We start from the raw sequence: 24,517 nt of genomic DNA, 5'->3' as shown, positions 1-24,517 counted from the left end.
AATTTCTTCTTAAATGCCTGTTTACCAGCATTTTGATGAGGATGTTTATTTTCTTTCTTTCCAAAACTAAATGAGAAGTTAGACAAATCTGAAAAGGAGGGCTGAAAATTCTTAACAGATTCCCTGCATTAGCTTGCCCCTCTCATCACACTTTTTGATAACCTCTGCAGCAGAGGGAACAAAAACTAAGCCTCTATCAGAAAGAGAATTTAAAATATATTTTTCTCATCATCTGGGTGGTTCCGGAAATGCAGCAAGACAAATCTCCTCAAAATAGTACTAGTGGCCATAGCCCTGGAAGAAGTATCAACAGGGTTGGCCAAACACTTTAAATAATGAGTTGTGACTTGTAAAACTGTAAAAATTAAAACATTTAAAGCAGATTTTTCCTCAAAGAACACACCACAGACAAAACATTTCTCATACTTTCACAGTTAATCAGAATAAACTAACACATGAGCCTGGCTATTCAAAATTCTGAAAAATCAAAGTTCCAGAAACATTCACTTTTCCCCCATACTTAATTATATTCATATCCTTGTCAGAAAGTGTAGGATTGGAACTGACTAAATGTTTAGCAGGGGTAGATTTAACTAAAACTTAAAAAGATGGAGGAACTTTATGCAATCTATCTGCCTTTTTAGGGGCAGCAGGCTGACTGTAAGGAAAGTTGCAGTCAGTGAAAAACATCCTCCAGAGCTGACCACACTGTTGGAAAAAGTGAAGGTTTTAGAAATTCTAGCTGTAACAACTCATGGTATTTTTGAGGGACTGAATATCCTCAGTTTTCAGCTACTGAAAACACTGGCACATTCTGGAAATAGTCTCATAGGAAAAGAAATCTCCAGAGGAAGAATCAGATACTGTGCTCTCCTTCAGGTCCGAATGAGAAATCTTACTGACCAAATTCAGAATCTTCAATCACTTCAGGAAAGAGGCATCCCTCTTTCCTTTACCAGAAACCACCTTATAAGGAGCATCAATAGTCTGAATTAGACCCTGTGCCCGATCTAGTAAACTACTCCTGTCTAGAGAAATTTGAGGAAAAGTACACAGATGTTAAGTTTTAGCTTTCTTTCTGACAGAAAAGATGGGGTCAACAGTGCTGTGAATGGCAGCAGCAGCTTCCCCAAGGATGGACACAACATTATGACTAAACTTGAAAGCCTTCCCTGTTCCCTCTGCCTGGACCGACTAGAGTGTCTCTTCCTTACACACTAACGGGACTCCAACAGCAGCAGAAGATGAGGCTAACCCCAGGTCCATACTGGCTGTAGGTGCTACATTACAGGGATCCTGGATAAAAGATAAAAGTGGTCTAAGGAGCCAGCTTTGGCAACAACAGAGTCACCTGCCTACAGCTGAGAAAATTGCTAGCCTGCTGTGATGGAAAAGGCTGTTTGCTTAACTTTCTCTTGTCAAGCCTGGAAGAAAGACCTACCATGGGACTGGTGGCTTGCTCCAAGGTGAAGCCAAAAATTGTGCTTCTTCCCCAGGGAAAACGAGCAGCATGTGTTGGTAACATTTTAAAGTTATTAAAAGTCACTTTTTCTTGGAAAAAAACACAGAAAAAAGCACTTCAATACACTCTGTCAACTCCAAAAAGTAAACTAAAGAATTTATCAACAGAAAAAAATGTTTTTAACTATTTTTTAAACTGACAGGAAAAAGTGCACTCCCATTTTAAAAGTACATTTAAGTCTTGTGACAGTCCATTACAAGAAACTCCTGAACTAAAAACAACTACCCTAAGCAGGAAAGTACATTAAAACAATTTTTACATGGGAAAGGTTTTCCCCCAAAGGGAACTTATCTGCCCAGTGAAGGAACAGCACAAACAGACCATCAATCCTCAAATGCCAGCAGAGAAGCGTTCTCTTCAGTGGCAGGAAAGCTCTGGAGGACTTGGAATTCAAACCTGTGTTTTTAGGCAGCTCAGTTCAAGCTGCCTAATGGTTTGAGTGCATGGAAGGTGCCTTGAAGCTTTGGGAGCTGGCCAGATGTTACATCCTTGACAGGATATAACCCACATAGCTAAAGCTACTGCAGCAGTGATCAATCTGATGAACATTCTGGGTTACAATAGAGAGGAGAGATTTCTGGAGAACATCTGGTATGGAAGATGTGATTTCAGTAGCAGGGACTCGAAGAGAATTTACATATTATTCCCAAAATGCAATAACGTGGTTAGTCTGGACATAAATTAGATTTTACAGGAGCATGTGTATTTAAATGAAAGCTTTGATGCACATTTGGTCCCCAGAAAGCTGATTTAGGCAGTCCTACAGTAGTTTGAAGTCCCAGAAACCTTGGTAGAATTAGTGCAAACTATGTATAAGGACCCAAATGACTCGCATATCAACAGTATTCAGTCTCACAGACTGGTGCCCAGTTGGGAGTGGGTGAGTACCAGGATTCAGCTCTCAGCCCACTGATGTTCATACTGGTGATGGACTACATTAGCAAACAGGCTACAGATCTGGTCCTGGTCTCCAAGAGGCCTCTTTCCTTGGACACAAGCAACATTCTAATACAGAAGCGTTTGCCCCTTTGACTTGGGTGATTAAAGACTGAAGAACCTGAGGAAAATATTCTGTATGGTTGGGAAGGTGGGGAGAAATTCCCCCTGAAAGGAGGATTCTGTATCAAATACCATCTGTAATCCAACTGCACCAATTTTAACACCCAAGAGTCTGAGAAATCATTTGCCAAAAGGGATGTTGAGTACCAGCTTCAGGGACAGATTTGTGGAGATAGTGGCTGGAGGGGAAGGGGAGAATGCTGGCATAGTCATTCTGTACTGTTGCTCTGTCCCTTTTTCTGAAAGAACTCGTTTCTTATTGTTATTTGCTCTGTTCATCTCTTTTTAGCTCCTTGTTTATCAGAATATGACTGATTTTACTTATTTGGCTTTTTAGTCAGAGGGTGGCCTAAATTGTTTGTACTGGGCAACATGAAAAATCTCTGACACTCCATGAATGAATTTCTGTCAAAAAAATGTCAGGCAGGTTGTCACAAAGCGAAGTAATGCAGTACACTGAAAAATACATCCCTGCCTGTCCTAAGAAAAACTTTTAGACACAAAATAAAAGTTTACATGAATAGTATATATACTGTCACAAAAATAGCCCCAAATTAGTTAGATAACACTAATAGCTATAAATAGCAGTCCCTGGGAGGAAACATGATCAATTAAAAATACCAGGTTTCAAAAGGGAAATACTACTTCTAGATAGAAAATATATAAATATTATTTTCTTAAAAAGACAACAATCACTGCATGGAGAGGTTCCCCAATGGACACATATCTGCCAAAAAAGAGGCTCTAAGATGATCGCTGCCCCTTGAAACCCCTGAAATGTTTCCCTTAGATTGCAAGAAAGTACTGAAGAATTCTTTACTCTGACTGCTGATTCCCCTTTCAGACTAGCCAATCAGCATTCAGAGTGAAGGTGTGGTAGCAGCCAGAGCTTAGTGAAGCTGGCTGGTTCTTGTTTCCTAGGCTGTGAAACTACCCATTTAGCCTAAATGTTACTTCAGTGGTGGGAATGATGAACATCAGCACATGAGGCACACGGACTGATGCTAGAATCTATTTTGGAAGTACAAGCATCCAAGGGGCCAGTGTCAGCTGATAAAACAAGGTGCCAATGATGGTCACCTGGGCACCAAAGTAACAGTATTAGGTGGGGGGAAGCAGGGCCAGGCAGAAATTAAAGTCCAGGAAACATGATCAGATGGAGCAGGCAAAGGAGGCCCCACACCTGTGGGTTTAAGTTTATAGTGAACTGGTTATAGCCTTTATTAATCAGTAACAGGGAGAACTGGTAAATGCACAGACTTTGGAGTGACTGGCCTCACGTCTACTACTTGAGCTTGAACCACTGACAGCACCAATGAAGTGGGCTCAGCTACCACCACTGAAGGAATCTTGACTAATTCAGAGGGAAAGAGAGAGAATCTAATTACCAGCTTTGCATCAGAAACATTTGCCACAGTACTCAAAAGATTATAGGAGGAAGAACTACTTTTAGAAACAAGTTACATTTTAGTTCAAGAAAAAAGTTACAGATCCCTGCCCTGAAGAGAGTTTGTATTATGCTTGTTGAACATTTTTAGATATAGTCCGATGGCTCCTCAGATTCAGTATTATTCTGAGAAGACAGTGCATACTAAAGTAAGTGGGCTCCAAGTTTCTCACACAGAATTCTACAGAAATACAACACAGCTGATGAAAAAAAGAAGTTATGTACTCACCATAATGTTCCATCTGAGTAGGTACTTCATTTGTCTGCAACCTGTGGGTATCGGATCTGACCTCGGATCCAAGCCGGCAGCTTTACTAGCTAAAAGATCCGAGCTCCTGGCTCCTCCCCTTTACCCATAACCCCCTGCTACATGCTCCCTTTCCTCAAATCGAGTTTGCTTAATCTAACAACTAAGACCCTCGACAGAGGACCAAGTAATGCCTAAGCACATGAAACAATCTCAATCATGATCAGGAACCACGATAATGGTTAGGGGGCATGGAGGGGGGGGGGGGTTGGTTGCAGACAAATGAAGTACCTACTCAGATGGAACGTTATGGTGAGTACATAACTTCTTTATCTGAAGTAGTTACTTCATTTGCTCTGCAACCTGTGGGACAGAGTCCCCAGCTACCTAAAACCTTGGGAGGCTCTCAAGGAAGGATATTCCGAAGCACCACGGAGCCAAAGGAAGCCCTACTCCTGGATATCATATCCAATTTATAATGAGAAATGAATGTATGGGAAGAGGACCAAGTAGCTGCTGAACATATGTCGTCCAGGGGAACCCTGGACCAGAAGGCTGCTGATGTGGCTATGGATCGGGTTGAGTGGGCATGGACTCCGACAGGAGCAGGTTTACCTGAGGCTACATACGCATGAATGATGCACTGTGAAATCCAATTTGCTAAGGTAACTTTGGTAATAGCTCTACCCAGAGCAGATTTGGCAAAGGACACAAACAACTGATCAGCCTTGCGAGAATCCTTCATCCTGTGCAAGTAAAAACATAGTTGTCTATGTACATCCAACTTGTGTAATTTGTATTCCCCTTTGTTCTGAAAATTGGGAAAGAACACTGGTAAATTAATCGACTGATTAATATTTGACTCCGAAGCCACCTTTGGTAAGAAGGAAGGGTTAGTTCCTGAGAGACACTCTATCCCTATAAAAGATTAGATAGGGGGGTTTCATGCAAAGGGCTTGAAGTTCCGAAACCCTTCTGGCTGAAGTAATAGCAACTAGAAAGGCCGTTTTCCATGATAAGAACTTTAATGGAACTGAGGCGGCAGGCTCAATGGGTGGTCAATGCTTGTAAAACCAAAGTTAGGTCCCATGGTGGGACTGCAGTCTTAACTGGTGGTTTCAATAGAAAAATACCTTTCAAGAAGGTTTTGCATATCTTTGCAGAAGCTAAAGATCCCAGCCCATTCCCTACATGAAAATGGGAAATGGCTGCCAATTGTACCTTAACTGTGGATGCACTGGCTCCTTGATGAAAAATGTGCGACAGAAAATCAAGAACCGCCGGGATAGGGACGGTAAAGGGATCTAAGCCCTTGTCCTTAGCCCAGACAGAAAAACGCTTCCATTTACTACTGTAAATTTTCCTGGTAGCAGGCTTGCGAGCCGCTACCAGAATGGACGTTACTGGTGATGAGATGCCGGGAGTCCTTGCCATCAGTGGAACTGGATCAACCAAGCCGCGAGCTTGAGGTTTACCAGGTTCGGGGGTTGCAATCCCGCAGGATGCAAAATCAAATCCAGAATGGGATCCAAGATCCATGGAGGAACTACACTGTGAGACCGCAGAGAAGGGAACCAGATTTGGCGAGGCCAGAATGGGGCTATGAGGATAATTCTGCTCCCCAACCGACTTGCTTTCTGAATGAACTTCATCATAAGAGGAAGGGGGGATAAGCATAGAGGAGACCGGGTGGCCAAGCATGAACCAGAGCGTCTCTGGGGCTCTCCCCTGGTGGGGGAATTATCACGAAAAACTTGCTGCACTTTGTGTTTGATGGAGAAGCGAAATGATCACAGCAAGGTAGACCCCATTTGAGGAAGATCTATTTCGCAACTGATGGTTTCAGAGACCACTCGTATGGTGTGAGGACCACGCGACTCAGTTTGTCCGCCAGAATGTTGGACCGACCCGGAATGTGTTGCTACCAGAAAGCGGTTGGTGGATATCGCCCACTCCCAAACTCTCATAGCCTCCCGACAAAGGGGGTAAGATCTGGTCCCTCCCTGTTTATTTATGTACCAGACTACAGCCATGTTGTCTGTTTGAACCGCAATATTCCCTAGAGGAAGAAAGTCGTGGAGAGCTTGCAACGCCAGAAGCACCGCCCTCATCTCTAGGACATTGATATGCAAAGCGGTCTCTAAGGGGGTCCACGTGCCTTGGACAGTTCTGCCCAAAGAATGCCCCCCCCACCCGAGGCGAGAAGCATCCGTGGTCAACGTGGCTTGGGGCGGAGACATCACGAAGGGTCTCCCTTCCCGCAGCTCCCGTGAGCGAACGGATGTTGCAATAGAAACCATTTGACTTGAAGGGTCCATTGCAGAATCCTCATTCATAGACGCGCGTGTAGGCAAAGACTGATTGCCGCCGCCATAGAGCCTAGTGCTCTCAGGACTAACTCTGCCGATGGAGCCGGGTTCTGAAGGAGGGCTATAACCTGACATGACAAACTGTTCACCCTGTCTGAAGTTAGTAGGGCCCGAGAGAGGCGAGTGTCCAATTTGGCCCCTATAAATTCCAGAACCTGCACAGGATGAAGAAAGGACTTTTGAAGGTTTACCGAAATGCCCAAACTCTGGGCAAGAGTTGGAGCATAATCCCTGGCAACACACAGTTGATGCCTGTTGGAGGCGGTGAGGAGCCAGTCATTCAGGTATGGAAAGACCTGAATGCCCTGGAGTTTCAGGTGGGCTGCAACCACTGCCATGACCTTGGTGAACACCCTGGGGGCTGAGGTGAGGCCGAACGGAAGAACCCTGAATTGATAATGACTGGCTCCCAGCTGGAAGCGGAGAAACCTCCTGGATCGTCTGTCCATCAAAATGTGGTAGTATGCATCCTTGAGGTCTATGGAGCACATCCAGTCGTTCTCCCGAAGGAGGGGGAGAACTGACTGAAGAGTGACCATCCAGAATTTCTCTTTGTGAATGAACAGGTTCAGGGAAGACAGATCTAGAATCGGTCTTAATTCCCCCGTCTTTTTTGGCACTAAAACGAACCTGGAGTAATTGCCCAATCCGAACTGGCCTGGGGTGACGTGCTGGATGGCTCTTTTTTCTAGCAGCCTCGAAACCTCCGAAGCTGCCGCCTCTCTTTGATCGGGTGGGACATCGCGGAGGCGCTTCGTAGGAGGGGGAAGACTTAGAAAGGGAATGGTGTAACCTCTGGATATGATTCGAAGCACCCACCAATCCGTCATAATGGACTCCCAATTTTGGAGGTGCTCTGACAGACGCCCCCTGACTGCCTCCAGAGAGGGACAGCCGGATAAGCCCTCAGGGCTGTTGCGCAGGCCTGTCCGAGAACGGTTCTCTAGACCCGAAGTTACACGCCCCCCCCCCTCTGCCTCTGGGCCGGCATCCACCTTGTCCTCCTCTGCCTCTGAAGGATGAGGGTTCCGAAGCTGGGTGGGACTGCTGAGACTTCCGGAACCACATCTTCTTTTGTCCCCTTTGATTCCTGGAAAAGGATCGCTGGGGATTAGAGAAGCGGACCCCGACGGCAGACAGCGTCTTCCCGTCCTTTTTGCTTTGGACCAGCGTCTCGCGGACGGTCTTGCCGAAGAGCAAAGAACCGTCAAAGGGTGTGTTTGCGAAGGACGCCTTAAAGGGTTCTGCAAAATCGCAAAGGCAGAGCCAGGCGTGATGCCATAAGACGACCCCTGCACTGCTAGCTCTAGCGGCTCCCTCCGTAGCATGGGAGAGTAGTCGCATAGACTTGTTAGATATAGACTTTAGAGTGGCCATACGAGTCGAGAACGTCCTCTTACCCTCGACCGTCATGGACTCCGGTGGAGCTGCAGCGTATTCCTTTATTAGGTCTCGCTGGAGTCTCATGATGTGTGCCATGTAGTTCAGCGCCCTTACAGAGAAGGTGGCTAAAGCAAACATCCGCTTCCCAATGCGGTCCAACGTCCGAGATTCCTTATCCGGAGGGTGGACCGAGGAACTCTCCTGCGCGAGTTCCTTCTTCGTGGCAGCCGCCACCAACATGGCATCCACAGGTGAACCCTTAGACCAGGCCTGCCTATCAGAGGGAGGGCTAAGAATTTTGTCTGGCCGTCTTGGAATTGGCTCCACTGTGTCGGGCTCCTTCCACGCCCTGGTAGTAATTAAGTCTACCAGAGGGTCAGCTGGGGGGGACACCCAGGAGGTAGACGGGCCTCCCTCAAATGCCTCCAGAAACACGGACTCGTCCAAGGAAGGATTTTGGGCAGACCACCCCCCTCTAATTCGCAACATTTCCATGATGTCTCCAAAGGAGACATCCTCAGGGGGTGACCTTGGGGAACCTTCCCCTTCATCCAAATCAGTGTCTGTCGTGAGGGACTCAGGGGAGTCCAGGCGCCTCCTTTTACACTTCCGTTTGCGAGGAACCTCCTCGGTGGGACTATCTGAGGAGGGCTCACCTACGGGATCCTGCTCCTCTAAGGGAACTAACTGGAGGGTTTGAGCAGGCTGTCCCAGTGGTCGGATGATGGAGGATAGATCCAAATGCATAGGGGGAACGGAAGGATCCGACGCCCGGACCGGGGATCTGGAAGGCCTCGACAGAACCCTCTCCACTACCTCAAAAGCCGAAGGCGAGCCGCTTTCCCCAGGCTCCGAAAGCAGTCTCCTCGGCTCCGAAGCAGGGATCGGTGTCGGAGCCGAAGCGGTCGAATCCGAGGGGGAAGTGTGCTCCGACCTGAAGGGCGCCGAAGACACACCAACCCCTATGGATCCGACGCTCGGCTCTCAGCCCAGAGTGCTAGGATCCGACTCGCTCGAGGGTACAGTCGGCGTCGAAGCTACCAGAACTATCGGCGCCGACAAATCCCCGGCTCCGAAAGGGCCTGGATCCGATGACTCCAAAACCCGAAAACGGGTTGGAGAAGGAGTGATCGGGGCAAAAAGGGGGACTGCACTCCCCCCCCCCCAGAGGGGGGGAGGCAGGAGCACCCCCATCTGCATCTGAGTCTGCAGAAATCGACGCATCATCCGATCCATGTCCGCGTCGGTCAGGCTTCTTGTAGACCTAGAAGAGGTCGTCGAGGCGGGCCGGGAGGGCTGCCTCGACGACCTTGAGGGAGACCGGTACTCCTCCTCCGGCGAGAAACAAGGCGAACGGAGTTGAGAGGGAGAGGATCCGGAGGCCCTCGTAGAAGGGCTAGTAACTTTAGATGGCGGGGCTGAGGGATGAGTCTCAGCCCGCCTCTTATGACTTTTGTGTTTCTCTCTATCCTTTTCCTTATGCCTCTTCTCTCTCGAAGAGGCAGAAGAGTCCCCTGAACTCTGCGCAGCAGAGGGAGGTTGAGTCCCAGGCAGAGTCTGGGGACCTAAAGACATGGGGGCTGTAGCAGCAGCTTGTGCCTTAGAGGGAGAGGAAGAAGAAGTGTCCTGCGGTAACAAGCCCGCCAGGATCAACTTGTTCTTCCTATCCCTGATGGCCCGTGGGTTAAATGCTGCACATATCTGGCAGCTAGTGGATAAGTGGGCCACCCCCAGACACAAAAACGCACTGAGTGTGGCCATCAGCAGGGGAAAGCTTATGGCCACACTCAGTGCACTTAGAAAAGACTGCTTTGGGCCCCTCAGCCATCACACTAACACACTAAGGGGAGGGGACAAAAAAAAAAAAAAAATATATATATATATATATATATATATATATATATGTAAGCTAAAATTACCAAAAAAAAATAAAACTAAGGCTATCACTCGACAATAAGGGGCTAAACCACTCACACACTAACAAAATTTAAACTTTTTTCTAACTTTTTGACAAAGATTCACTGAAAAGATCTCACCCAAGCCTAAGGAGCTCTTCAATAGAAGCTTCTTTCAGCTGCGGCAAACTCGATCTGAGGAAAGGGAGCATGTAGCAGGGGATTATGGGTAAAGGGGAGGAGCCAGGAGCTCAGATCTTTTAGCTAGTAAAGCTGTCGGATCCGATACCCACAGGTTGCAGAGCAAATGAAGTAACTACTTCAGATCTAATTTTAGTACTTCATTTATTCTCTACTAATAGACAGTAATAGTCTTACCTAGAAAATAAAACAAAGAATGTGCATGCCAGTGGGTGAAACAGCCTGACAACTTGCAAACTTTACAGAAGGACACTGATGCCATTAAACAGTAAATCCTAACCTCAGTGTCCCAAAATGTGGAACATACTTTTTAAAAGGAAAAGATGGGAGAAAAGCTCATCTCTTGCAATCAAAAGTGATAATGCTAAACAGAAGAAAATAAAGAACAGTTGTGTAAAATCTTACCATAACCACAGAGGTCCTTCTCTTCCATGCTGCAGTATTCTTGTTGTAGGATTTCCTGCCCTCAAGCGACTCGTACGTCGGCTCCTATACAAAAGCTTTAGCTTGGCTGTTGCAGCTGCATGGGATGTCACACGTAAGGCCATAAACCAGGGGCCTTAAATGTGAGGTCTGCACACACACTCTTCAGAACTTGAAGCTCAGCAGGTAGAGTAGAAGGCCCAGCAGGAGAACATGCCAGTGGTGTCAGGTATGGGACCTTGGGGTCCTTCTGAATTATAGATCGGTCCACAGTGATGTTGGGATGAAAGAAGAATGATGAGGAGGTTATAGGTGGGTGAGATGGAATACTATAACATGGAAGAGAAGGACATCTATGATTATGGTAAGATTTTACACAACTATTCTACGTCCTTCTATTCCTATGTTGCAGTATTCTTGTTGTGGGAAGAGTACCACAGCTTAGTTGGATAAGAGGGTGGCGGATGCAGAACAGGATTCTACAATGCCGTGTAGGATTGGCCTGGCGAATCCTGCACGTGTTCTGGAGATTTGGTCTAGCTTATAATGTTTGGTGAAGGTGTGGATAGTCGACCATGTAACTGCTTCCATAATGGAAGCCATGTCCAGACCTTTTGGGAAAGCCTTGGAGGCGGCCACTGTCATTGTGGAATGGGCCTTTACTCCCAAAACCCAGTGGGAGTAGCAAAGACAGATGGCTTTCCTGATCCAACATGCAATGGCTTGTTTGGAGACTGCCTTGCCCAATGCTCTGGGATGGAAGGAAACAAAGACCTGTTTAGATTTTCTAATGGATTCAGTTTTGTCCAGGTAGAATCTTAGTTGCCTGTGTACATCCAAGGAGTGGAGTATCCTCTCCCCATCACTTGTGGGAGAGGGAAAGAAGGTGGACAGATTGGCCACCTTGGGCATAAAGGAGGGATTAGTTCTCAGGGTGACCCTGTCCTTGTGGAATGTGGTGTAGGGGAGGCAAACCATTAAGGCTTGCAGCTCCGAAACCCTCCTGGCTGATGTGATAGCCACTAGAAGAACTGTTTTCCATGTACATATCTAAAGGGAAGCTGTCCCAGCAGGTTTAAATGGGTGTTGGGTAAGCTTTTCCAAGATAAAGTTAAGGTCCCAAGGCGGAGGGATAGACTTTTCTGGAGGTCTAATGTGTAACACCCCTTTTAGGAACAGTTTTACATCAGGAAGACTAGCAAGGGGGGATCAAGAGGCAAGCAGGCTGATATTGCAGAAAGGTGTACTTTCACTGAAGAATAGGAAAGTCCACTTTTTATCAGTTGACACACATAAGAAAGAACTAAGGAGGGCTCCAGCAATGCAAGGGTCCCTTCCCTTGTCTAGACACCACTTAGTAAATCTTTCCCATTTAGCTAGGTATGATTTTCTTGTTGCAGGTTTCCTGACCTCCCTCAGGACTGAAAGCACATCCTCTGAGTAGTGATGTCTAACTGGGATCAAAAGTTTATCACCCACAGTGTCAGGGACAACATCTGCAAGTGTGGATGGAGGAGAGTTCCTTTTTGTTGTGTCAGGAGGTCCACCTTGTAGGGTAACTTGCAGTGATTGCCCTTGGCTAGATTGTGAAGTAGGGGGAACCAGTGCTGCCTTGGCCAGTAGGGAGTCACTAACAAGATTTTCAGTTTGTCCTTCCTGATTTTCAGGAGGACTTTCTGAATCAGTGGGAAGGGAGGAAGGCATAAAGAAAGTTCTCCTCCCAGGAGATGTTGAAAGCGTCTACTTTCCAGGCTAGAGGGGAGTAGGTTTTTGAGCAGAAGGTCTGCAGTTGCCTGTTGTGGGGGGATTAACAGGTCTATTTGAGGAGTGCCCCACCGGTGGACTATATCTAGGAAGACATTCCTGTCTAGCATCCATTCGTGTTGTGGAGAGGATGTCCTGCTTAGGAGATCTGCTTGCTTGTTGTCTGGCGAGGGGATGTAGATTGCCTGCAGGGACAAGTTGTGGTGAGAGGCTAGATGCCATATCAGCAGGGTTAGTCTGCACAGCTCATACGGCTTTGTCCTTCCCTGTTTGTTGAGGTACCACATTACAGTGGTATTGTCTGTTACTACTCGACGAACCCCTGGTAGAAGCAAAGGGGTAAAGGTTTTTTAGAGCTAAGAAGACTGCTGTCATTTCTCTGACAATGATTTGTTTGGCCTTCAAGGAAGGGTGCCAGTTTGCTTGAACCCTGTAAGATGCCATTGTTGCTCCGCAACCTGAATCTGAGCCATCTGTTTGCATTACTTAGTTGGGGGGCTGAAGTGGAAGCCCCAGGTTCAGCTGGACATGTTGGATCCACCAGCTGATTTCTTTCTTTAGACAGGGAAGGAGGGGGATTACTTGTTCCAAGTGATTCAGGTGCTGGGACCAGATGTTTCTACGACACCACTGCAGCTTGCGCATATGCATTCTGGGCAGTGGTAGAATAGGGATGGTTGCTGCCATTAAGCCCAGGAGTCAAAGGAATTGCCTTGCACTTAATGTCAGAGTGTAGCAGCTCCTTGAAGTGGGAGGTTAGGGATAGGACCTTGTCCTGTGGGAGAAAGGCCTTCATTCTGTCCGTTCGTATTCTGCAACCCAGAAAAATTTTGTCCTGGTCTGGGTTCAAGGAGGACTTTGGAAGGTTGAGGGTAAACCCTAGATTCTGCAGAAGGGACACGGTGAAGTGCAGATGATTTGAGAGGGCATCTTTTGACTCTGCCAGTATTAGGATGTCGTCCAGATAGGGGTAAATCTGAATTCCCTGAGTTCTGCAGAAGGCAATGGCTGGGGGGGTCAGGTATTTTGTGAACACTTGGGGGGGGGGCAGTGGACAAACCAAAGGGCAAAGCAGTAAAATGGAAATGAGAAGAGGGCCCAGAGAAACGCAGGAATTTTCTGTGTGAAGTTCTGATGGGTATGTGTAGGTAGGCCTCTTTTAGGTCCAAGGTGGCCATGAAGGCCTTGGCTGGTATGACAGGAAGCAGGGTGGGAAGTGACAGCATTTTGAAGGTGGGCACCTGGAGGTAAAGATTTAGGAAGGAGAGGTCTAAGATGGGTCTCCAAGGGCCATCTTTCTTGGGAACCAGGAAGAGATAGGAGAAGAAACCCTTTCCTTCCTGTCCTGAGGGAACAGGTTCTATGGTACCCAGCTTCAGCAGGTCTGTCAGTACCTGTGGAAGGAGATGTTGTTGGTTTTTGTGGGGTTATGGGATGCATCTCATGAAAGTTTTTTCTTTCCAGGAGAGGAAGTATCCTTTTTGTATTATGGACAGTACACAATGGTCGGAGGTTATAGTTTGTCAGAAGGGGAGGCAGTGGGAAAGGTGTGCTGAGAGTGGAAGGTGCACAAGGCAGTCACACATTGCTGGGGCTTCCTCTGTCCTGAAAGGGTTGTCTAGGCTGAGGATGCGGGGCAGCAGGTCTGAACGTGGGGGGTCTTCTTGCACCTCTTCTAGATCTGAAAGAAGAAGTACCCGTCTGGGTAGGGTTTTGCCTAACAAAGGTGGCTTTGGCTGGATAGTTTCTGTAGTACTTGGCAATGGAGGACACTAGTAAATGTTTTATGTCCTGCAATTCCTTACTTTTTTCTTGCAGATTCTTAAAAAGATCTGCAGATTGTTTTCCAAAAAGAAAATTGTGATCCGGGGGGGTGTCCAAGATCTTTGACTTGAAGTCTTCAGGGAGATTCTGAAGTCTCAGCCAGGAATATCTCCTGAGAACAGAAGCAGATGCTTCTGCAGCATCATAGCTGCTTCTAATCAAGTGTCTGGCTACTTGTGTAGCCAAAGAAAGTTTAAAGGAGATGTCAGCCTTAATGGGGCTGTCAGGGATAGAGGCCAGCAAGGGGGATGCTTGAGAGACCAGGTCCAGAGCATATTTAGTCATGTGCATCTGACAGTTAATGGCTCTGAAGGCCAGCAAGGAGGAGGCTTGAGAGACCAAGTCCAGAGTATATTTAGTCATGTGCATCTGATAGTTAATGGCTCTGACGGCCAATGTGGAAGAGGTGTATGCCTTCTTACCAATCCTATCCATAGATTTGCTGTCTTTATCAGTGGGTAGGAGTGAGGCAGAGGGAAGGAGTCTGGATTACTTATAAGGGTAGATGGCAATCACTACTGGGTCTGCCAAGGGAGGTTTGATTACGAATTTCTGCTCGTCAGGCACCTTGTAGAAGCAATCTGGTCACTTGGGGGCAGGTGGCTGTGAGTCTGGGGCCTTAGATGCAGAAGTAAAGGCATCTAAGTATGCAGGCAGAACTGGATGAACAGCAGAAGGGGAGGGGGATTCAACTTGAAGAAGTTCAAAGTACCTCTTTTGGGTGTCAGATATTTGTGAAGTATCCCATATGAAGTAGTCTCATCTTGGTGATGGTCTCACCAAATGTAATATCCTCAGGGGGAGAATCCCCCTCAATAGATTCCTCAACAGGAGAATAATACTCCTGGGGAGATGCAATTTGGGAGGTGTAAAATATGGAGTCCTCAGGGGAGGAAAAGGAATTATTATGCTCTTCTTCCCTAACCTGAGATGGCAGGGGGGGGGAGGCTGAAGCAGGCCTAGGGCTGAGCAAAGGTAAAGTTGTGGAGCATGAGGCTGAAGGCCTAAGGGCCATAAAGGCCTGCATCAGGGAAGAAGTGAAGGACTGCCAATCAGGTAGGCCTTCTGCAGTGGTAGAAGCATGCTTGGTTTTCTGTTTCCTTTTAGCCGGGGTGGATGTTGGAACCGGCCTGGAATCAGGTTAAGTAGGAACCGTATTCGAATTCAGGATCCCAGTCGGAGGTACCACAGATTCTGGTTCCCTCTCGACCTTGACGGTAGTTGGGGTCTGGGTAGGATCCGTGGACATGCTGATCATCAACCGATCAAGAGCTTCCCCAAAGGTAGTCACTGAGGTCGATGGATCCGCCGGCCCCCCAGCTCCTAAATCGGCAGCTGGAGAGGTGTCCGGTAACAGAGTGGCAGGCAAAGAAGGCCTAGGAAACTTGGGCTTCTTACATGGAGGTTCTGACATGGCCTCCGAGGTGGGATCCATTCTTAGAGATAACCGCTTAAGGTGCTGGTTTTCTATGTAAAGGTTTAGTGCGGCCAGATAGCTGTGTAGGGTCTTCCGCAAAAATGATTAACAAATGGAGCAAGCAGAATGATCGTGCTCCCGGCCCAAGCAAAAAACACACCTATCATGGGCGTCTTTATGGGGTATCTAGCATCCACATTGGCAATTACCCTTTTTACCTGACATCGACTATAAATTGCTACAACAAACCAAGCCTAAGCAATAATAATCGGATATGAAAAACCAAAAACTCAACCGGTTACTTAGTTTTATTGAGATGTTTGATGAAAAGGAGCGAACACAATGCGTTGGTCATCTGTGGCTGAAAAGTTCTGAAGATTGTGTGTACAGATGTCACATTTAAGGCCCCTGGTTTATGGCCTTACGTGTGACGTCCCATGCAGCTGCAACAGCCAAGCTGAAGCTTTTGTATAGGAGCCGACGTACGAGTCACCTGAGGGCAGGAAATCCCACAACAAGAATACTGCAACATAGGAATAGAAGGACATCTACTATCACGTATCAACAAAATATTCCTCAATGCTGAAAAGCTAAAGTTATGTACTCACCATAATGATGCATCTCTGCTGTCTCTTTCTGTCCTTCCTCAATCAATGAATTTCGGATGATTTCCAGACTTGGGATCCAGAGCTCAGGTTCCTCCCCTTACCCATAAGTGTCCTTGAGGATATACCAGAAGTCTACTTGAAGACCTTCCATGATATGGACGGGAGACCGTAGAAAGAGAGGTTGAGGAAGGACAGAAAGAGAAACATAGATGTACTGGTATGGGGAGTAAACTTTTGTGTTTGATGTTGTCTTTTTCATCCATTCTTCAACTGCTGGGATAGTCTCTCCAGCTACTTGAATCTCAGGGTGGTCCTCATGGAAGAATATTCCAGAGTACGGTGGAACTGAAAGCCACTCTACTCCTGGAAAAAAACATCCAATTTGTAGTGAGCAATAAATGTATGAACATGTGACCACATAAATTATTGTCAAATGATGTTGTAGATGAAATCACAGAAGAAGTGGAGACTGATCTTGTTGAATGTGTTTTTGGAGTTCTTGGTAAATCCAAGCCTTTGGTCTGATAAACGTGAAATATGCAATTAACTAATTGCCTTGCCAATGGAACTTTCAACACAGCTTTGCCCAATTCTGCGGTGGAAAAGCAGACAAATAATTAATCAGATTTCCTGAAAAGTTTCTGTGGAGCATCCAATGCTGTGGAAATTTTTTTTGTACCCTTCTCCTGACTGATACCTTTCAACAATGAGATCCATTAGATGCTTTGTAAGCTCTCTGCGAACCATGGCTTTTGCTGCCGCAGGCAACTGAATAAATGTCAGGAAAATCCTACTAGGACAGCTGAACTTTATTTGGGGTTAATCAGAGTCTCTTTAATTGACAGCAGGTGTGTACCCAAGAAGACAATGTTGTAATTAAATCAAAAGGTGCTTCAACAAAGTATTAGTTTAAGGATGTACACACTTATGCAACCAGCTTATTGTACGTTTTTTATTTTGTATATTCTTCCCCTAACAGATGTTTGTTTTTCATAGGTTCATAGGTGTGTTCTAGGCTAATGGCTCTAGAGCCTTTACAAGCCTAGCCCATATGATTGCCACCCGACCTTAAGAAACATAAATGACTCAGTGAACTTATTGACAGGATGTAACCTGTCCAAATGAAGATGCTACGCCTCTTTTTCTGGACTAGACAGAGAGGCAGAAGTAGTGATAATGCTCTGTATTAAACAGCATTATGCTTAGATAACCAGTAAGATGACGACTGCAGATGACAATGGGTAGATCACGACATTGTTTAACTTGTTTCATTTACTTAATATTGTACAGCTGGTCTTGTTGTTTAAACCAGTGTACAGCACTTCTGTTCCACCAACTAAAAAAACATAAACATATAATATCCTTTGACCTGAGTTTGTTGTCCATTTCATCTACTTGCAAACATCTACTTTGAGCTCACCACTTAATGGAATGAACCACAAATGCTACTAATTAAAACAGAACTTGTGTCTAGTTGGCAAAACACAGTAGCACACTATTATCTGAGAGAAAATTGCAATACAAATATATATAACATAAAATATCCCTTTAAATGCTAAAACATAAGTACCATTGGGAAGATCCAACAATAGAGCTATCTGCATCAGAAAAATGGAACTGTGTGTGTGTGTTTAATTGAATTGTACAAATTACAGGTCATATTAAAGGTGGGAAAAGTTTTGAAATTATTTATTGTGGTCTCATTGTTTTATATCACAAAAACCTGGTATTTTAACAGGGGTGTGTACACTTTTTATATCCACTGTATGGAGATTTACAAGATAAGGCCTGGAGTTCAGATACTTGTCTAGCTGATGTAATAGCCACCAAAAAAGATGGTTTTCCATGGCAGGAACTTCAGATCCACATTGGTTGCTGGTTCGAATGGAAAATGAGATAGAGCTTGCAAAAGAACAGTATGATCCCAAAAAATTGGTGGTCGGAGAAGGAAAGTACCCTTGAGGAAGGCTTTACACAATTTAGGAGAAGCAAGAGAGGAATGATTCTTCTCTGTGAAAATTGGAAATCACAGTTAATTGCACTTATACTGTGGAGTAAATGGCTCCATCATGTAAAACTGAAATGAGGAAATTCTAATGCAGCAGAAACAGGGGCAGAAAAAGGCCAGGGGGGAAAGAATGATAGCTTCTACTATCAAACCTAGAAGTTGTAGTACCAGCCTGGCCAGAGGGTTTTTAAAGGAAAGCAGTTGAAAAGCTTGATTCTGCAGTGCAGACAATCTGGCTTGTGGTAGCGTTGCTGTTTGGGAAGTAGTGACCAAGTGCACATGTATGAACTCTAGAACTTGTGCTGGGAATAGTTGTGACCTGTTGTAATTCATTGTAATACACAATTTGGAGTAAAGTTGAAGAAGAAAATCCCTGGCATGTACTAGGAGATGCTTGGTGGAAATGGTGAGAAGCCAGTCCGAATAGGGGAAAACCTGGAATCCTTGCAGTCTTAAATGAGTTGCCACCGCTGCCATACATTTGATGAACCCCTACAGGGCCCTGAATTGGAAATGAGTGCCTCCCAGCCAGAAGCACAGAAACGTTCTGGATCATCTGTCTATTTTGGTGTGATAGTACACATCCTTTAGGTCTACTGAGCACATCCAAACTTCCTTTCTTAGTGACGGGAGGATGAAATGTACCGTGACCATTCTTCGTGATGGCAAGATGAAATGTACTGTGACCATTCAGAACTTCAAGTGTTTGACAAAAAGATTTAACTAGCTTAGATCCAGGATTAGCCTAAAGTCCCCATTCTTCTATGGCCTTTTAAAAGAACCTTAATTAAGTTCCGAACCCCTGCTGATCTGCTGGAATATTTTGGATGACTCTTTTTGATAGCAGCTTTTCTACTTCCAATGCTGCTACTTTTCTTTGGTGGGGTGGAACACTGAGGAGTTTCTTTGTTGTTGGGGTAGGTAGAGAAAGGAGATGTGACAGCCTCTGGTGATTATCGACTGCTCTCAGACATCTTCGGAGCTGGACTTCCAGGCTTCTGAGTGCAGAGATAAGTGTCCCCTCCACCGACTGCCTCCACAGTGCAGCAGTCAGGCAAATATTCAGGAGTGCTGATGAGGCTTTTTGGTGAATGGAACGCTAAAGCCTTGGTTCTGCAGAGCCCCTTTGCCACTAGGGCATCACCTAATGTTAGAGTACCCCAGCCCCTTCCCCCACCTTGGAGGGATCTATCTTCAGAACAGTCTTGGGGAAAAACCTCAATACTTATGGAACTACATTTTTTTACCCCCTTTTTGGTTCCAAGAAAAGGTCCTTTGAGGGGATGAAAACCATAAACCTATGACAGAAAAAGTTTTCCCATCCTTTTCGCTCCTGGAATGAGTGTCCTTGATCGCAGGTGAAAAAGAGTTGAACCATCAAAGGCAGCATTGATGGATGTCTTTAAGGACTCTGCAAAATCATATATGTGCATCCAGAAATCCCTCCATACCATAATGTCTGTGCTTGCAGCTTTAGAAACACCCTGCATTGCATTGTAGATCAAAAGCAAGGAGGCATTAGAAAGGAATTGTGTGGTGGGGCCAGTTGTGAATCCAGTTTTCTTGTCTTCTGTGTAGACAGATCCAGAGAGGGATATCAAGAGTTCCTTAGTCAGTTCCCTCTGAAACCTCGTCATATGTGCCAAATAATTCAGCGATTACAGGGCAAAGGTCACTGAGGCATAGCTTCCCATAGCTGTCTAGCATTTTTGACACTCTATTAGGAGGCTGAACAGATGATCTCTCCTCAGTGAGCTCCTTTTTTGTGGCTGCCGCTACCACAATAACATTCATGGACAGGTCCCTGCTCATACAAGCACAGTCTTTAGGGGCTGTTAAGTATTTTTTAGGTTTCTTCAGAATAATTTCCAGCGTATCTGCTTTCTCCCGTGCCTGATGATCTATCATCTCATCAGCTGGAGGGACCACCCAGGAAGTAGCTGAGCCAGTACCAAAAGCTTTGAGGAAAACAGATTCCTCCTCAGAAGGGAGCTTCAGAAGACCAACCAACCTTCTGTCTCAACAGTTTGTGAATTTTTCCAAAGGGAGGCATCCTCAGAGGATGATCTGGGGACCCCTCCCCTTCATCAAAGTCCTACCTGCCATGACAGACTCCTGTGAGCTTCTGAGGGCTTCCATGGGGGGGGGGGGGATATGGGGAAGACTTGGAAGTCTTAAGGGAATACTGAACAAGAATGGTCTTGAAGTTAATGCGGACATGATGGGACAAAGTAAGCAGGATCAGAACCCAGAGTTCACAGTTATAGAGGAGGTGGAGCTGAGGAGGAGCAAGTACGTCCCTTCTTTAGACTTGGAGAAGGCTCTTTCTACAGCCTTGAAAACAGATGCTGAAGGAGGACCCAAAATTACCCCGGTCAGAGATGAAGCTCCGGAGCTGGAATGGCTAAATGTCTCCTCAACCCTGCCTTGAGACTGAAGTTGGAGCCAAGCTATCTAGCAGCAAAGCTCCTAGAGGAAGAGACGGCTCCAAAAATCATAGGGTCGAGCCCCTCCCCCCAGATTCAGCACCAAAGCTTCAGCTCCAAGACCTGCCTTGCCCCAAAGAGATCAGATTCAGCTGGATCAGAAAAGATGCCAGAGTTGAAGAACCCCACAATTTATACCTGATGAGGACAATTATGTGTCTCCTGAAAGTATAGGGAATGTAGGCTGTAAGCTATCCGCTTTAGAGAAAATATTGGTTCTGTACAAGAATGGTCCTGGAAGAGGCAGAAGACTGATCCAATGGAACAGATGGACCCAAAGCCTTAGAGTCCTTAGCTGCCAGAGTTAAAGTATGAGCCAAGGCAGGACACCTTTCTAGGGATCTCTTCCTAGGCGCTTTATCCGAGGACCAGTTTGTTCCAATGCTCAACCACTGCCCCATGTCCAAAGGCACTGCAGATGTCACAGTCTTTATCAAAGTGACTAACCCCCAAACAATAAACACAGTCGCCATGACAATCTGACATCTTATTGCCACAATAGGTACATTTATTAAAACCAGTGGGTTTATCCGCCATGTCAGGGGAGAAACAAGTACAGCAGCAACAAATAATACAACAAAAAATTTGAGGAAGAACACAAACTATGGTACTAAGAAAACCATCTAGAGCAGAGGGTGACAGCATACAAACAACTGTAATACAACATACCAGACAAACACTGCTAGGAGTAGTAGAAAAAGGCCATGCTGTTGAGGAATGCAATAACTAACTTTTTATTCTTTAAGAGGAGGAACAGATACAAAAAACAAAAGGCAGAAAAGAGCAGCACAAAGGCATAGATATGGCAGACAAAAAAGGTTCTACACTTATCTCAAAGCCTGAGACCTAGGTCTAAACACAGCAGAGCAAAAGATCTGAGGCATGGTTGGGATTGGCATAGGATTATGGGTAAGGGTAGGAGCCTGAGCTACAGTCCTAAGTTGAAGCCGAGGTTGGATCTGAAATCCATTGGTTGAGCAATGGATGAAAAAGACATCAGATGCCAAAAAATTCAGAGTCAGCTAGAGTATGGCAAAGAAGAAAACTAGTCAGTGCAGTATGCATCTCTAGTGCATGATGGGAAGGGGTTGGGCCCCAGCAACCTGAAAAAAGATATGCCAAAATGTCCTAATATTAGCAGCATCAGTCCTGCTTATTAAAAAAGATGCGCCTCCTCTTAATACGTCAGGATTTCTGAAATACTACATCAGAATGGATTTCTTTTCTTTCAAGTAACAGCACTACAATACATCAAATAAAAATGAAGGTGTACCACTGCAAATTCTACTATAGAGTAAATAAAATATACTTAAAACATTGTCAATGGAAGTTCAACTGTGAGGAATGGATCTTTGATGCAAAGATAAACTGTTTGGCTCAAGGAGAATGCGCTGATGAGTACTTCAGTTTAAAATTCTAATGTGTTTTACATCTGATTTATTTTATACTTCAGTGTCTGTCGCCTACCACTGCCCACCCTTTGACAACCAATTCAGGACTAGACTGTTGCAGGAAATCAATGCAGTTGATAAAATCCATATGTAATGACTACCAACAACAGGATAAGCATAGAAAAAAACAACAAAAAAGCCATTAGTAATTCTGGTTTCCTTAAAGAATGACTAAGAGATCTGAAGTGTCCCTGTAGGCACAGGAGGGGGTAAAGCTAATGCGATTGAAAATTGCAGACAATATTGCTCTTCCAAAAGGGTAAAAAAAATCTCAATCAAGTAAAATCAGTGATAATAAGGATGATAAAACAATATTTATTGACTCTTGAGTCCTCATGGGTTCAGACTTAAAAGATTAGAGTGTCGGTGATCAGTACTTGCATAAATTAATGACCATCAGTTATACAAAGTGATGAAGTAAGCAAGGCAGTGCTTGTACGTATGCTTACATATTAAAGAAAAACTTAGGTGAACTTACCTGTATCATCAATTATGGTTGCCTGGGCTGCCTGCCCATAGAGGTCCACCACAGCGTAGACATTAGGAGGTACATTCCATGCAGCAGCACCTTGAGCCACACCATTGACAAAAAAGTGCAGACTGCCATCATCTTTTCGTACAACTCCCACACTGTCACCTGCCTGAAGAAAAAGGACAAACATATTTTACAGTAACAGAAGAAAGCAGCATGGAATGAATGGAGACAGTGATGAGCAAAAAGGAACTATAATTTACTTGCAGAAAAACAAACCTATAACTTGCTAGAACAAACTAAAAACAGAAGGTAAGCTACATACATCAGATACAAGTGCAATAAAATGCAGTAAAAAAAAACATCTGTAACAGATTATACAGACCATATGCAAGAGCGTACCATTTTGAAACAAGTACTTATTCATAACATTACAGATCTACAACATGAGATCACATGCCTTATTTACAATGAAACGAGAAAATCTCGATAACATTTTCCATTATTTTGTACCTGTCCATGCATTATACATATAAGCTCCATCAGAATTCTGTTCATTAGTAACATATATCACACCAATTCACATATTTTTTTCATTTCCTACCAACTTATATATACAAATGAATGCACTCAAACCATTTTCTCCCATCTTGTATTCATCCCATTTCTAAGGCTTTTACTTCCTTTACTATATTCAGTACTTCATTTACCGCTTGTTTAATTTCTGATTTCCCCTTCTGTGTGACTGTTTTTTTGCCTGCTAAGAACATTAAACTTAAATATGACCTTACAATATCTCAGCATTTCTAAATCTAAACTACAACTAAGTAACATCACCTTGATTAATATAATCATATTCCCCCAACAATTGTGCCAGGGCATTTTGCAGAGAGTTACTTAAACCCAGTTGACTCCACACATTCCCAGAATGTTTGTTTCCCAATTTCCTCTCTCCTCCCTTTGCATCTCTGACTATCTTCCACTTGGGGGAACATTTCCTAAATTTCACTTAAGAGTATAAAGTACCCATGTAGATATTTCCATACAGATATCCTAAATCTTCCAGACTTCACAGCATGGGACCTTACACATTTTCTTCATTTGTTCCTTTGTAAGTGGTCTTTCTAATCTTTCTTCACAAACCTTCTTTAGTTTCCCATGATTGATTCTTGTAGTTATCCTGGAGTATTTACACGAGTTACTAATTATACCATTCTTGACAATGTCTTCTGTCCTAGCCAGTCTTTTATTCAGTACCCCACTTTGTCTATATTCTGCCAGCTATCCCTGATATGGAAGGCACTCTCAGACCTACAGGTCAAACACCTGCTTGGCTTTGTCGCATTCTAAACACTTTATCTGCAGTCAGCAGTATGGGTCTTTTGTTAATTTCCTTCATTTACTTTAACCATATTTATTTATTTATTTTACATTTGTTGACCGGGCTAGTCTAGCTGGATATATGTCCATTTTCAGTAGAGGCCTGGGGAGAAAAGCTCCACAAAAAGATGGGTTTATATAATCAAGAGTTGTTATACATTCAAATCAGAAATATACAAAAGGAAGGTGTTACAAAAAAAAAACTGGCTCATAAGCATTACCAAGAAAAATACTTTGCAATACTTGAAATAAAAATGCAAGAAAATGTTTTTTTTTTTTTTTTTTTTTAAAGGGTGAAAAGAGGTTGAGGGAATAGAACGTTTAGTCAGGGTTTGTACAAGGACAGAACCATTGAGAGTTAAGCAAAGTTTTTAGGTGCTTCTTGAAAGTGAGTAAAGAAGTAATAGCAGTGAGTTCACTTGGAAGCTTGTTCCAGATTGGTCCAATACAGTTGGAAAACAAACGGTCCCCAGCTTTGTTGATGGATTTATAGGGTGCCGCTAGTAGCTTTGTGGCAGAGCGCAAGGAAGATAGATTTTTATAAGGAGAAATAAGGGTACT

General features: G+C 44.7%; 1 protein-coding gene across 1 annotated transcript in view; it reads right to left on the bottom strand.

The window, feature by feature from the left end:
* NEURL4 (neuralized E3 ubiquitin protein ligase 4) overlaps nt 1-24,517 on the bottom strand; it is a 1,403,612-nt gene that overhangs the window by 1,070,595 nt on the left and 308,500 nt on the right. The window contains exon 11 of the mRNA XM_044076219.1: nt 22,583-22,745. Coding sequence (XP_043932154.1) covers nt 22,583-22,745 — 163 coding nt within the window. The remainder of the gene's footprint in view (nt 1-22,582; nt 22,746-24,517) is intronic.

Source organism: Protopterus annectens, chromosome 7.part0 (assembly GCF_019279795.1).
Source record: "Protopterus annectens isolate FY-2018-M chromosome 7.part0, PAN1.0, whole genome shotgun sequence".
Classification (NCBI taxonomy): domain Eukaryota; kingdom Metazoa; phylum Chordata; order Ceratodontiformes; family Protopteridae; genus Protopterus; species Protopterus annectens.
This window is presented reverse-complemented; position numbering and strand designations above follow the sequence as displayed.